Source organism: Danio rerio, chromosome 25, assembly GCF_049306965.1.
Source record: "Danio rerio strain Tuebingen ecotype United States chromosome 25, GRCz12tu, whole genome shotgun sequence".
Taxonomy (NCBI): Eukaryota; Metazoa; Chordata; class Actinopteri; order Cypriniformes; family Danionidae; genus Danio; species Danio rerio.
The window spans coordinates 20,132,611-20,146,804 of record NC_133200.1 but is presented as its reverse complement, the minus strand read 5'-3'; the positions used below and the strand labels follow the sequence as shown (position 1 = coordinate 20,146,804).

The 14,194-nt window shown below is 33.2% G+C and overlaps 1 protein-coding gene across 1 annotated transcript; it reads right to left on the bottom strand.

Moving 5' to 3' along the window:
* Nucleotides 1–479: 479 nt before the first annotated feature.
* On the bottom strand, nt 480–10,092 carry armc10 (armadillo repeat containing 10). Its single transcript, XM_073943063.1, has 7 exons — nt 9,754–10,092; nt 8,492–8,637; nt 8,240–8,374; nt 6,288–6,464; nt 4,868–4,939; nt 2,981–3,211; nt 480–1,029 (listed from the first exon to the last, which is right to left on the bottom strand). The coding sequence occupies exons 1-7, from the start codon at nt 10,016–10,018 to the stop codon at nt 988–990; spliced, it is 1,068 nt and encodes a 355-aa protein (XP_073799164.1). The 5' UTR covers nt 10,019–10,092; the 3' UTR covers nt 480–987.
* Between the last annotated feature and the right edge of the window lie 4,102 nt (nt 10,093–14,194).

Here is a 14,194-nt window from a genome sequence, read left to right as displayed (position 1 = left end):
GCATACAACAATTATAAAAAGTAAAATATAAAACTATACACATAAAGCAATAATAGAACAAATGAAAAATAACATATTAAAATTGACAAAAGCATGTTAAAATAACACCAACAGTGCAAATTGTATTCATGTGCACAAACAAAACTTTACAATGTAAATATGATTAAACACTTTAACAAACCTGATGAAATGCCAGAAAACATTTCAAAATAAAGTCAAATCAAGTATTAAACTGCAAAATAAACTTTTTTTAAAAATAATTGTCTCATAATATGAAAAAAAATAATTAATAACATTGCTGACCGTGTCAATGTTTATGATACTTATATATGTGTAATAAATGGACTCACCCCAGGCAAGTTACTGAAACTAGTTTCCAACTAGTTTCTCAAACACAGCTGTACTTCAAGTGTACATAAATGTTATTTAAAAATAAATATTAAAATACAGTTCCCATGAACAAATACAACTAACACACATTACTAAAAAGCAAATATTTATTTTAAAGAATTATTCACAAAATAAATGTAGCAATTATAAAAAAGTGCTATTTTATAACTGCCTAATAACAAGATAAACACTTATTAAATAATAAATTGCTAGCCATGTCAATCTTATCACAGAGCATAAGAACAATCAAGCAATGGCAGTACAATCTTTGCACAGAGTCTGTAAAAATAGGGATTTTACTGGGTCATTACTGCTTCAGCATAACCTGCATAAATTTTGTTTAGTGGTAAACTTCACTTGCATTATTCCAAACCCCTTCCCCCCAAAGCCATTTCTAAAGACATGTAGAGACGTTACTTTAATCCTTCCCACTACTAATTTGGATATCCAAAGCACTTAGTGTGGTCAGAGAAAATCCCTGCAAGCTTTGAGATGCATTCTCTTGGCAAGTAAACTTTAGGCAGTGGAGATGTTCTTTAAGGTTCTCTCTAAGAGATTTGGGGTGTTCACAGACATAGCTCAAAATGCCCAAGGGTGTCATTTCTTCATTTTCCAACATTCGTTGGAGATACTGATGGCCTGCGACGAGTAGAGTAGATCAACACTGAAGAATTAGTGCAAGTCTTGACATTTAAAGGGTTAATCCACCTCAACATAAAAATTTGTCACCATTTGCTCATACTCATGACCTTACAAACCCATATGACTTTTGATCATTCTTAAAACACAGATGAAAATACTATGCACCAAATCTGAGATTTCTGCTCCATTCAAAGTCTGTTCACCCAAAACTTCCACAAGAACCAATGAAGTAAATTCTCCAGTGTCATGTCACAACTTCCCCAATTACCAATGGGGTTCGTTCTTTAGAATCATGTGGCATGAATCAATGTCTTTGGTAAGAACCAACCAATTGTGGAGCTTCATGTCGAACTAATGGGTTTTTTTTTTCTTTAAATTTTTTATCCAAAACCCTGAATAAACAGAATTTTGGGTTATCTGTAATCAGGTTTTACACCACTCAAACTATACCAGGAGTTAATGAATGATCTTGGGTATTCAATAACAGACGCTTTACACTGTACATACTGCATACATTCCAAAACCCCAGGTTACCGTTTTTATTTCGAGTGTCGGCAACCTTTTTACACAGCATTTCCAGATCTGCTCGTCAGTTTAAAAAAATTATACTGTGTAGTCTTTAGCTATTTGAGATGCGCAAAGAAATGAAAAACAAGCATAAAAGTACAAATGTATGAATCTGAATGACTGACAACCCCAGTTTACGTGAACTGTAAAAAATGCTGCCTTCCACACAATCGATTTTTGTTTTAAACAAGTCGTTTAAACATACAGCAAAATCATTTTTTCAGTGTGGTTTAAACTATTTTCTCTCGCTGACTGTTGTTTACATGATGCAAGCTTCCCATTGCTAACATGACATGAGCCCTGCTGCCTAATTTCTTATTGGCTGTTCCGTTACTAAGCATCCTGCAACAACAAGGAAATACTGCTCTGTTTCACACTGAGCAAAGTTAGCCCCGCAACGCAAGGTTAACTGTCCCACAAATGCAGTGCTAACCCTAACTCTGGAGCAAAGTTTCATAACTCCAAATAAAATTTGGTGCTAACACAGCGATCGAATTACAGGTGTAACATGTGATTTTAACCGTGGTTTAGAACAATGATAATATGGGTTAAGCACAGTGTGAAAACACATAATCAGGCTCATTCTTGAGTGCCTTATTTGAGTTCAACATGAACCAATGAGGTTCATTCTCGAGTGTTACACGACACGATTGAGTTGAGTTTCATTCTCAAGCATCACATGACATTGAGATTCCATGAGAACCATTAGTCAAATTCAACTTTATGCAGTGCTGCACAGACCAATCGAATCTGAGTCAGTGCATGCCATTTGTCCCACACCATGTGGTCTGCCATGTAAACATGGTGATCATTTTGTTGATGCTGGCTGAAGTTGTAGCATACCTACAGTAGTAAGATTCATTCTTGAGGGTCATGTGACATCTTTAAGCTTAATTGGCTATAGTTTATTTCCTATTTATTTTCACTGATCAAATTTTTTTGCATACATCCTTGTATGTATCTTTTACTTCTGCATATTTTATGTCTGTACAGTGCCTTGAGATGCTACTTTTAGAGGCCATATTTAAAAATAAGTTTATTATTATTATTTATATGATAACAAATACCAAAAATGTCTGTTCATCATATAAAGCAAGCTTGTGTCTTCCGAAGACCTTAAATAAACTGCCAGTTTCACATGGATGTTATCCTAATGAAAGGTTAAAGAGAGTTTTGGGTGAACGGGTAATCTCAGATTTCATTTTAAAGATATCTTCATTTGTGTTGTGAAATTAAATGAAAGTCTTATTGGTTTGGAACATCATGAGGATGGGAAAACTGTAGAATTTTCATTTTGGTGTGAATTAACCATTTAAGTTAGCATAGAAGACCAGCAGAACTGCAGTAAAACTTTTATTTGTTACGTGAGGAGTCTGGCTACCTGCGTCTTCACCTCCTCATCTGGATGAGAAAACAACAGCGGCAGCTTCTGGTGGAGCTGAGAGGAGCCGTCCAGTAAAACACAGTAGAGAGAGTCCGGTCTCCTCCTCAGCGCTTCAGCCACCTGAGCCGAAGGTCTCCACGCGCGCAGATTCCCCACAAAAAACAGTAGGCGGAGGAGGACTGATGTGCTGGTGCAGCCGTCAAACAACACGATCAAGGAGGCTGGAGCCTGGCAACAGATTTATAGGTTACTGGAGAGGTGTGTGAAAATGGAGTGCTTATAGAAAATCATCATACCCCTGTGAAAATTTATGGCTTTACACACAGTACATTCAAAAGACCTTCGGGATGAAGTTGTAGAAAGGCACAGATTAAGAGAAGGCAACAGAAATATTCCAAAGGCTGATAAAAGTTATTTGGAATGTGATTTGATTTCAGGCTGTATGACAAATAATGTAATTATTTCAAGGAGGTACTTTTGAAAGGGTACCCTAGGATGACAAAAGGGTACCAAAAGGCGGAGCTAGAAGTGCAGCTGAATGCTTTTGGTTTACAGAAAAGCATGCACAAGTGAGGAGAATGAAAACAAAGAAACTTCCATTTTTAAATACACAGCCGAGACACTATATCGCAACATTAAATACATATAATATTGAGCCATGGTCGACACGAGCAAAAAACTAACTTGGTCGTTGTCTTGGTGAACAGCCACAAAGCCAAGAAGATCAAAATCTGCTTAGTCCTGTTTTAGTTTTACAAGGCCGTCTAAAACAGCAAGTGGTTTTACTTTCTCATGCACTCGTGTGTGGGTCTATATTTGAAATAACAAACTTCTTGAGCTTAGAATGAGAAGCCGAAAAAAAAGGAGCAACTGATTTTTTCAGCAACCTAAAACATGAACAAACTGCCATGTTTAACTATTATCATTGCCTTTTGGACTATTATGTACTCGGAATGAGGGAATTACTTTCTAACAGAGGCTACATGTGCTGATGAAGATTATAGATACTGATGAAAGGTTTGCACTGACTGAGCTTTATGTTGTGTGTTGTTTTTGAACCCAAATAAGGACTAAATGTATGCTGTGTATTTGTTCTGTATTTGATAAAATATTAGAGACTGTAAGAGTCTGTATGTGTTCAAATATATTCCATTTATTTATTTATTTTATTTAATTACTGATTAAAATTAAAAATATTAATTATTATAATTGATTTTTAAAAATTGCAATTTAAATATCTCACCAAATCAAGCAAAGCCAAAATAAAAGTTAAATTATGGTTTAACCTATCAATTATTACAAAATGTATATTTGCTATTGTTTAGTTTTATTATTTAGTAATTATTAAAATCATCAAACAATAAATACATGTACATTATTTTGCTCATTTATTATTTTTAATCATACTTACATATAATTTTATACTTCATATACCCAAAAAGAAAGTAAAATAATGGTTTAACAAATGATAATTAAAAAATGTAGTGTGGCACTGTTATTTTTATAACATTATTCATTAATTCATTAATTTTATTTTAGGTAAATAGTGAAGCCCCACAAACAATAAATGCTAAAGTAAAGCTTTTTCTAACAATAAATTAAATACATTCTCATTGATTTAAAACCACAATATTATAAATGGATACAGTGGGAAAAAATTGCAATGTGATACTTTAAAAATGTGCAAACTATACAGAGCCAAAATACATCATGGCGACAGAGTGCCTTAAAATAGATATGGGCATCAACAGCAGGCAATGAGACAAACTAAGCCACCTAGCAACCCAGGTGAATATTTATAGATATATCTATTAATAATCATATTGTGTTCATATGATAGAAGAAAAAGCCCAACAGCTGAAACCATAAAAGATGTTTGTTCACCTGAGCTTGCACAATATCATCCATCAAATCTGGATTGGAGGAAAGATTTACCAGGACCTTCAGCACTTGGATCTGCAGAAACAAATTAAATGTTTAGTATATCTGATTGTGTACATAATAGACAGTTCAAGTCATAATTATCAGCCCTCCTGTGAAAATTTATTCTACTTTAAAAATATTTCCCAAGTATTGCTTAATGAAGTGAAGATTTTTTCATCTCATTTTTTTACATAATAGTTTTAACAACTAATTTCTAATAACTGATATCTTTTGTCTTCGCCATAATGATGGTACATATTTTACTAGATATTTTTCCAGACACTAGTATTCAGCTTAAAGTACAATTTAAAGACGAGGTTAATCAGGTTGACAGGGCAAGTTAGGATAACTAGGTGGACAACAGTTGCTTGTTTTGTAGACAATGATTTTTTTAAGGGGCTAATGAATAATTATTCATTCATTTTCCCTGTGTTTAGTCCTTTATTTATCAGGGGTTGCCACAGCGGAATAAACCGCCAACTAATATTGCCCTTAATTTTTTAAATACATCTTTAATGAAATTTAATGAAATCAAATTTTTCCTAGAAGAAAAAAAAAGAACATTATAGGAAATACTGTGAAAATGCCCTGAGTCTGTTAAACATCACTTGAGAAATATTTAAAAACCATACAAATTTCACAGGAGGGCTAATCATTTTGAATGTTTTAGTTTGGGATTCTTCAGAAATCATTTTAATATGTTGATCTGCTACTCAGGAAACATTTATTATTACTATTAATATTATTATTATTAATTTCAGTGTTTAAAACTGTTGGCTTTCTATATATTTTTGCAGAAACTGTGATATGGTTAGTTAAAAGTACAATTAAAAAAACATTTGTAATGTAAAAAGCTTTATAGATAAATAGATAAATAAGAAGATGTTATCTTGCTATGATTATAAATTCTTTTATAAAACAATCATAAAAATTAACATGTAACTGTTTTTGCTAAAGAAGCAAGAAAAAAAGTTCAACACTGATAATTATACACATTTTTATTTATGACTGTGAACCAATAATAATTGATCTTAACAGCAACCAGTCACATTAGAATGATTCTGAGGGATCAACATGACGTAATGATGCTGAAAATTCAGCTTTTAAATCCCTGGAACAAATTATATTTTAAATTACATTGAATTAAAAAAAAAAAAAAAATATATATATATATATATATATATATATATATATATATATATATATATATATATATTATTTTTAATTGTAATAATATTTCTCAATTTTACAGAACTTGATCTTTTTAATGAAATAAATGCAGCCTTGTTGAGCAGAATAGTTGTTGTATTATTATTAAAACTCTTACTGATCCCAAACTGTAATGCGTATTTGAGCAGACCATGACTTTATTCTAGATCACCTGTAGGACTTCATTGCTCACTACGAGCAGCGACAGGAAGAGGGTGATGGAGGTCTTCATCAGATGCTGGTGGTAGTCGGTTACTGAGAGATTAGTCAGTAATCGGAGAGCTGCAAGCTGAAGGTCAGAGTTCACTGGTGACATTTCGATCAGCTGCAACACCGGAGGGATGTAAATCTGAACAACAGCAAGAGCAAAAACATGTCGTCCATTAGGAAAAAAAATAGAAAAACAGGCATTTGATAGAGTGTTATTTGAGAAAAGTCTCTTTGTTAAACTATTTTTAAAAAAGAGATTACGACAGCAACTGTTCAAACTACAGCAATAAATAAATAAACAAACAAACAAAGCATAAAATACATACTTTTCAAAACAATGTTTGTCAAAATTTCAACAATTAATTTACATGCTTGTCATAACACATCTATAAAACTATCATTTTTTATATTAGTTTTAGTTTCAGTAATTGTATTACATCATCCTAATTACTTCAGTTAGCTACAAATGCAACATTTTGAAGAGTTGCTTTTAATAAAGTTTTATTAATATTATATCGTTTTTAATTTTATCAGTTTTATTTGTAATTAGCATTTTTTCTGTTAAAAATGTAGATTTTAGTTCCAAAAAACTGTGTATATTTTTAATTGTATATCTATGATTATTTTCAAAAGTTAAAAAAATGATTTGTAATGTTAATATTACATTTGTTTTAAAAAAAATTATAGCAGTATTCATACATTTATTAAATTATAAATAGGTCAAACTATATATTAAATTACTTTTAATACCTATTAAATTATAATATACTTATTTTGTTGTCCACATTAAACGAAATTGTGATTTCATACACATAGAAAGCATACTAAATGCATATTACATTTTCTCTTTTAGGAGGACTAAACCGACAAGAAAATGAATGAATGAATGAAGTCACAATTATTTGCCCCCCTTTGATTTTTTTTCTTTTTTAAATATTTCTCAAATTATGTTTAACAGATCAAGAGAATTTTACAGTTTGTCTGATATTTTAAAAAAGTCTTATTTGCTTTATTTTGATTATTATAAAAGCAGTTTTTAATTTTTTAAAAAAACATTTTAAGGTCAAAATTATTAGCCCCTTTAAGCAAATTTTTTCAGTCTACAGAACAAACCATTGATATACAATAACTTGTCTAATTACCCTAACCTAACTAGTTAACCTAATTAACCTAGTTAAGCCTTTAAATGTCACTTTAAGCTGTATAGAAGTCTCTTATCTAGTTAAAATATCTAATATATCAAGTTAAATATTATTTACTGACTTCCTGGCAAAGTTTAAAAAAACAGTTATTAGAAATTAGAAAGTTATTAAAACTAGTATGTTTAGAAATGTGCTAAAAAATCGTCTTTCCCTTAACCAGAAATTGTGGAAAAAATAAATAAGGGGGATAATAATTCAGGGGAGCTAATAATTCTGACTTCACTTGTATTTGGGGGCGTCCCGGTGGCGGAGTGGGTAGCACGATCGCCTTACAGCAAGAAAGTTGCTGGTTCGAGCCCCGGCTGTGTCAGTTGGCATTTCTGTGTGGAGTTTGCATGTACTCCCCTTGTTCAAGTAGGTTTCCTCCAGTTTTCCCCACAGTCCAACGACATGCGCTATAGGTGAATTGAATAAGCTAAATTGGCTGATTAATAAAAAGACTAAGCCGAACAGAAAATAAATGAATGAATGTATTTTTGTAATTGTTCTATTATGCCTGAAAAGGTATTTTGGGACAACTTTGTCTCGTCATTTAAATTTTGCATAAAACTGCATACAATTATTGAGAATTATATAAAATATATTTACTTTTTTATTTAATATTAATATTTCAGCAAAAAAAAATATTTTCAATGACTTCAGATAATAACACTGATCCAAAAGCAATCCACTGAGATTTAAAAACAAAAAATACAGCATCTCTAAAAAATACCTTAAGCTGCTCTTGATTGCGGATGTTCATGCTTAAGTTGTTCAGAGTGTTCAGAGTCTGAACACGAATCTCAGGAGAAGGGTCTGACAGAAAACCTGCTATAATGTGAAGACCTCCAAATTCTCGCAGAAGATCCTAAAGAAGAAAAGCAAAAGACACATCAACTGTAAAGTGCTTTTTACTCATTTATAAGTCAAAACATATAAAAGTATATTAATTACAATATCTACAGAAGACAGGCAATTAAAATACCTGGTTTACTGTGAAGGCAGCAGAATTTCCTATTGTTACGAGCACTTTTCTCCTCTCTTCTGGGTTTGGACTGCTCTGCAGAAGAGAGAGGAGCATACTGAGATGCCGAGGCTCCAGGCTGGCAGCAGATTTTGAGTGAATATCATCTTATGAGAAGAAAAAAAAAAAGTTACAAACCACAAGCCAAAAGATGTAGGCCACTTTTCTTCTTTAACAGAACATTAAAGAGGATTTCTATCTGAAACAGTGGTGCTTTTTGATGTATAAAATAAAAGTCAACAACTCTCTGCGCTTTTAGAGTCAAAAAGTTTGATGCTGATGCTTGCGTATTGCACTGCTAAGGCTAATGGAAATATCATAGTGATTGAGGTAAAGTTGTTTTTATATTCACACATTGTGACTTTCTCCTTAATAATATATATAAAGTATTTTTTGATAATCCAAAATAGGAAAATTATATAAGCAGCTAATGACTAACAAAGTACAACATTGTTCACAGTAAATCAAATATTGCTATTGTTGTTTTGAAGTCAGATTTACAAGTGACTCCAGACTGAACATTCAAAGTACTGTGGTAAACTATATAGTGTCACAAGATTATGCGGATAAGAAACCAACTTTACCTCAATATCATACTGCCCATAGTAGTAAGTGATGCATGATGTAGAAGAGAAGACAAAGGCAAACAAAGTGGTTTTTACAGTGTCTTGGCACATAAAAGTGTTCTTAGAGCTTTATATGAATATAGTTTATCCACTGAAGTCACATGTATTGACTTTGCTTTTAGTTTCTTTTCTGCACTTTAAAGGAAGAGAGAGCTCTCAGATTTAATCTAAAATAGCTTAATTTGTGTTTAGAAGATGAACAAAAAGTTCAGGATTTGTAATGACATGGCATGATGGTAAGTAATTGATAAAAAAAAAACAGGGTTAGAAATTTTTTTTTTGGGTGAGATAACACTTGACTAAGTTTGTTTTGCCTATTTTTGTTGTTTTTATTCACAAAGTGCCAGTGCCACTGACTTGCATTTTATGACCCAAGGACCACAATAACGGATACAAATCTTCCATGTTCACGTTAACGTTAAGTTACACTAACGTTAGGTAAACTGTTTATCTGCTCCTCTGGCTAGACCAGTTGAACGTTCACTATATAAGACTGGAAAATAAATCTTTTAGACTCTTTTAAAGGCTATCTATAGACATTTTTAGCTTTAATATTCAACATGAAAACCATTTTAAATGTCACTTAACTTAACTTACTAGATTCAGTATCGGCAGAAGGATCCAGATGATCATTTTTACTGACAACTTTAAATCCAGATACTTTGGCCATCAAACTTCCAGGCTGAATATTTACAATTTTTGCAGACTTCTTTTTGTTTACTCCTCCATCTTTCGTACGACCAAAGACTAGTTTATAAATGCCATATGAAGCTCCGGCTCCTGCCACAATCCCCAGCAGAGCCTTCATGCTGCCGAGCCGGGCTATGACATTATCATCTGCCATCTCCCAGATTTCACACATTAATGCAGAAACTGTAAACACATGATGCTCGTGCAGCAGGATAAATAAAGATGCCCACAGTTCCTGATCACACTGACGGTTTCTGCCATCTACCGCCTACTGTATAAGTGGACGAACAAAACCTTTCGCGGAGTTAAGCGTTGAGTTCATAAACGATTTCGGTGTTTTTAAGGTCCGTGTACGTTGCGTTCATTCGATTTTTGATCTTAAACGAATTTTAAAAAACGAGGAAACGGCCGTTTTTCGGTTTTTTATTTGGCTACAAAAAAATTAAATAACTGATTTTGGCTCGATTTTCTTTTTTTGGTTTAGGGTAGGAAAACGGATAAATGACTTTAAAATTCATTATCCACATGTAGGCGGTTCTGAAACGCCCATTTCCTCTGATTGGTCAATCAAATCTGGGCTCCTGACGTCGCCTTCAAAATAACAGTCCTGTAGTCTTCGTCCTCTGCGGATCAGCACCCAGGCATTTAATATATTATATTTAATATATAATATATTAGCAGTATTATTAGACATTTATCATTACAATTTATCATTACTATTATAGTTCGCCGCCAAATTTGCTGCTATGCACCTGATACTGAGCAAAAGATTTGCGAGCAGCACTTGGTTTGCACGATTGTTTCCAAACTAGGCCTATATAATAGTAATAATAATAATAATAATAATAATAATAATAATAATAATAATAATAATAATAATAATAAGCCTTCCTTTCGAGACTTTCGCTGGATTAATATTAAATATATTTAATATATTTTTGTCCACAGCAGACGGCAACTCGCCCTGACGCAGATTCCTGAGTCTCTGTGGTCCAATCAGGTGAGCCCTCCTCAGCGCTCGCCATGACAGCGAGACAACAGTGACGTGCCTTGTAAAAATTTGCATATGCATTCCTATAAAGCTCGTGTGCTCTGTCAGCGAGGCGGCCTTTGAGCCCTAGGCAGGGAGAACATAACCCCCGAGGACCCTCGGGGAAACACGGGCGGCCGGTAGTGGGACCTCGCTGCGAGGGTTATGGTGGGTGGGAGTAGCGAGGCCCACTCATCTTCTATTTTAAACTATAGTTTCAAACTTTAGTTTACTATAGTTTGAAATAGAAACCACGGTAACTGTTATGATTAAACCTTTAGCAAAGAGCTTAGAATGACCAAGAGCAACAGACCCGGATTCCGCCAGTTTCAAGTGATAGCGATCGCTCGTCATTGCTGTCGCGATGGAAAGCAGCTGCTTTTTATTTATTTATATTATTCAAAAAGCGCGTTATTGTTTCCCAAATTGTAGAGTGTCGCCTCTTGGTAATTCTATGCTCTTTGCTCCATGTCTGACTGTTGTAATGTTTTGCTTTGTTTTTCAGCTCAGTTGTTGAGCAAAGAAGGACTATTGAAGACAACAGTTGAAGACAACCGCGGGTTATATTCACGAGCGCGCGCATTATAATGTTTCCGGGCTGTTTTCTGAAAGTGTGTCTTGTTTAGATAAGTTTGCATGTCAAACTAAATAAACTATACTCTTTCTAAACACCTGCCTCGTGTTTTATTTGTCCTCTACAGCAATGCACTGTCATATAAGTCTGTTGAATGCATTTGTATGCAACATGGTTTGACAATACAGAAGTCTAACAAATAAATAGTTGTTATAAATGTACTTTCATTAGTCAACATTTGGTGTTATGGTTGTTTCATAACTATATTTATTATTATTCTGTATGTTTAAAACCAGCAAATTATACTATATATTTAACATGTCACATATACTTACTGTTATTTTAAAATTTGCCAAATAAAATGTCGTAAGACAAGAATGGGTGTTGTTTTGGTTTTATGTCAACCTACTGTAGGTTTTAGGTTGACTGCAGCAGGTATAGGTATTATACACACATGCACACACACACAAAAAACTAATTATTTTAAATGTTAAAGTTTAAAATAATTAAAAACTCAATTCTCAATAAAAAGTTACAAATAATTATATAAACAAAAATAAAGTCGGCAACACCGAAAAACCAAAGAATCTAATATTTTATTGTTATAATTATTATTTACTTAAAAAATCTCATGACAACAAACTTTTCTATTGTTTCTAATATAAATTCATAGGTGGAAACACAGCTCTGAAAAATACTTAGCAACAAACTCACAACCTGGGAGCTGACAGTGGAGCTTTTGTGTGTGGATGGTTAAGTGTATCATATGTTTTTGTGATTCCCTGTGATGATTTCTGTGCACATGTTACCTTACTGAGGCGATGGAATTTAATTTTGGCTTAGTTGCCAGAAAGATACATAAAACTGTTAACATCTGTACATTATGGCAGTATGCAATATACAATAAATGTAAGAAGTTATACGAGGAGGGGCTAACTAGCTAACAATGTAGCTTTCAAGTACACAGTTCAAGATAACAACAATATAACTTAAAACACAGCCTTATTTTAGAGACTCTCAAAAACATTTGAACACATTTTACTTACTCATTGTAGATTCTTATTTAAAGCCTAAAACATATCAGACTCTACATCTGAATTGATGGACAGAGAATGAAGCACACTCAGCAGTAAACAAATCAAACACCTGACTCCCTTAAAGGGCCAGCATTTTCTGAAAACTTTTTAAGACAGACAGCCTGTGGGAGTGTGTGGTGATGCCCAAATCATTGTTTTCAGCCTTCAAAATGCACGTCTCTATAATTAGCAACATAAAGCATCAGAGTGGATGGGACGGTAATGGTTGAACAGTAATTTGCTATTTATTGTCAAAGTTGTAATGAGTACATAATAAATTACTGTAATTTATTCTTTGCACTACACAATTTCATACAAAGTCTACTCCTTTTACAGTAAAATACTGTTTCCTTTTATTACAGCAAAACACTGGCTATTTTACAGTTATTTACTGCACAATCTACAGGGTAACACTGCAGTTATACTAATTAAACACACCTGATCAAACTAAATCTAAAGGTAGTGTGTTGAAGCAGGGCTGGAACTAAATTCTGCTGGGCTGCGGCCCTCCAGGAGTTTGACATCCCTGGTACATAGCATATTTTCAAAGGAACTGCCTACATTTATCACAATCATGCACATATCATTGAATAAAAACAATAAAAATATAAAAACTTCATCCAAAGCAAAAAAAATAAATTAATAATAATAATAATAATAAATAATCTGATCCTCATGTTGTTCCAAACCTGTAGTAATAAAAAAGAAATCAAATAAAATGACGAAAAGACTCACTAGTTAACCCTTCACTATCTGTTTTACTATAATACGAGGAGTTCTTTTGAAAATGTGAATTTTTATGATAATTAATACTAGAGGATGACATTTAAAATATTGTCTAGCTAGCACATGCCCTTATGTCGTTACAAACTGTTGGGCTTTTCTGTAGCACAAAAGTTGGACTTAAGTTCGCTTCTGGTGTGCGACCGGATTTACAAAAATGTCCTGTGGTAATCCTGTGGTATTTCAGCAGTACAACATAACTTTACCACACAAAAAAATGAGCAAAGCTAAATATGACAGGATTACTACAGCACTTTCTGCAGTGAAATTTCACAGGAATTTACCATTGGATGAAGTATGTGGTTTCTCTGTTGTTTTTGTGTGGTAATACCAACACAGCTAAATATCACAGGATTGCTACAGCAATTTCTGCAGTACAATATCACAAGAATTAGCTTTTTTGTTCTGTTTTTTTCTAAAACATTTTTTTTTTCTCAGTGCAAGGTAAAATCAGTATGTTCTGCATTTAAGTCGTTTAATTAAGAAATACCTATGCTTACAAAGTAACATCACATGTATTCATATTTATTGTAAAAACTTTTCAGTGTGCAAATGTTTGTGTACTGGAATAAATTTGCAATTGAAACAACAAGATGACCGACACCCTCCATTACAAACATTACCTGCGGTATTCTATGTGGTAAACCATCAAATGTTATGTGGTAACTGTGTAGTACTTTGTTGTTTTTTGGGACGTTTTACCACATGATTCTGTGCTGTACAGTATGTGATACTCCTGTAGTATTCTTGTGGTAGTGTATCACTTTCATATTGTGGTAGTATTTACCACAGGATTCTGTTATACAATATGTAATATTCCTGGGATATTCTTGTGGTAGAGCGTGTGGTATTACTGTTATATTCCTGTAATATTTTTGTGGTAGC

Coding starts and splice junctions, on each gene's coding strand:
- armc10 (XM_073943063.1), bottom strand. CDS start 10,018: ATGTGTGAAATCTGGGAGATGGCAGATGATAATGTCATAGCCCGGCTC. Junction 8,638..9,753: donor TTCTGCCGATACTGAATCTA/GTAAGTTAAGTT, acceptor TCTTCTCATAAG/ATGATATTCACTCAAAATCT. Junction 6,465..8,239: donor GCAATCAAGAGCAGCTTAAG/GTATTTTTTAGA, acceptor GCTGTTGTTCAG/ATTTACATCCCTCCGGTGTT.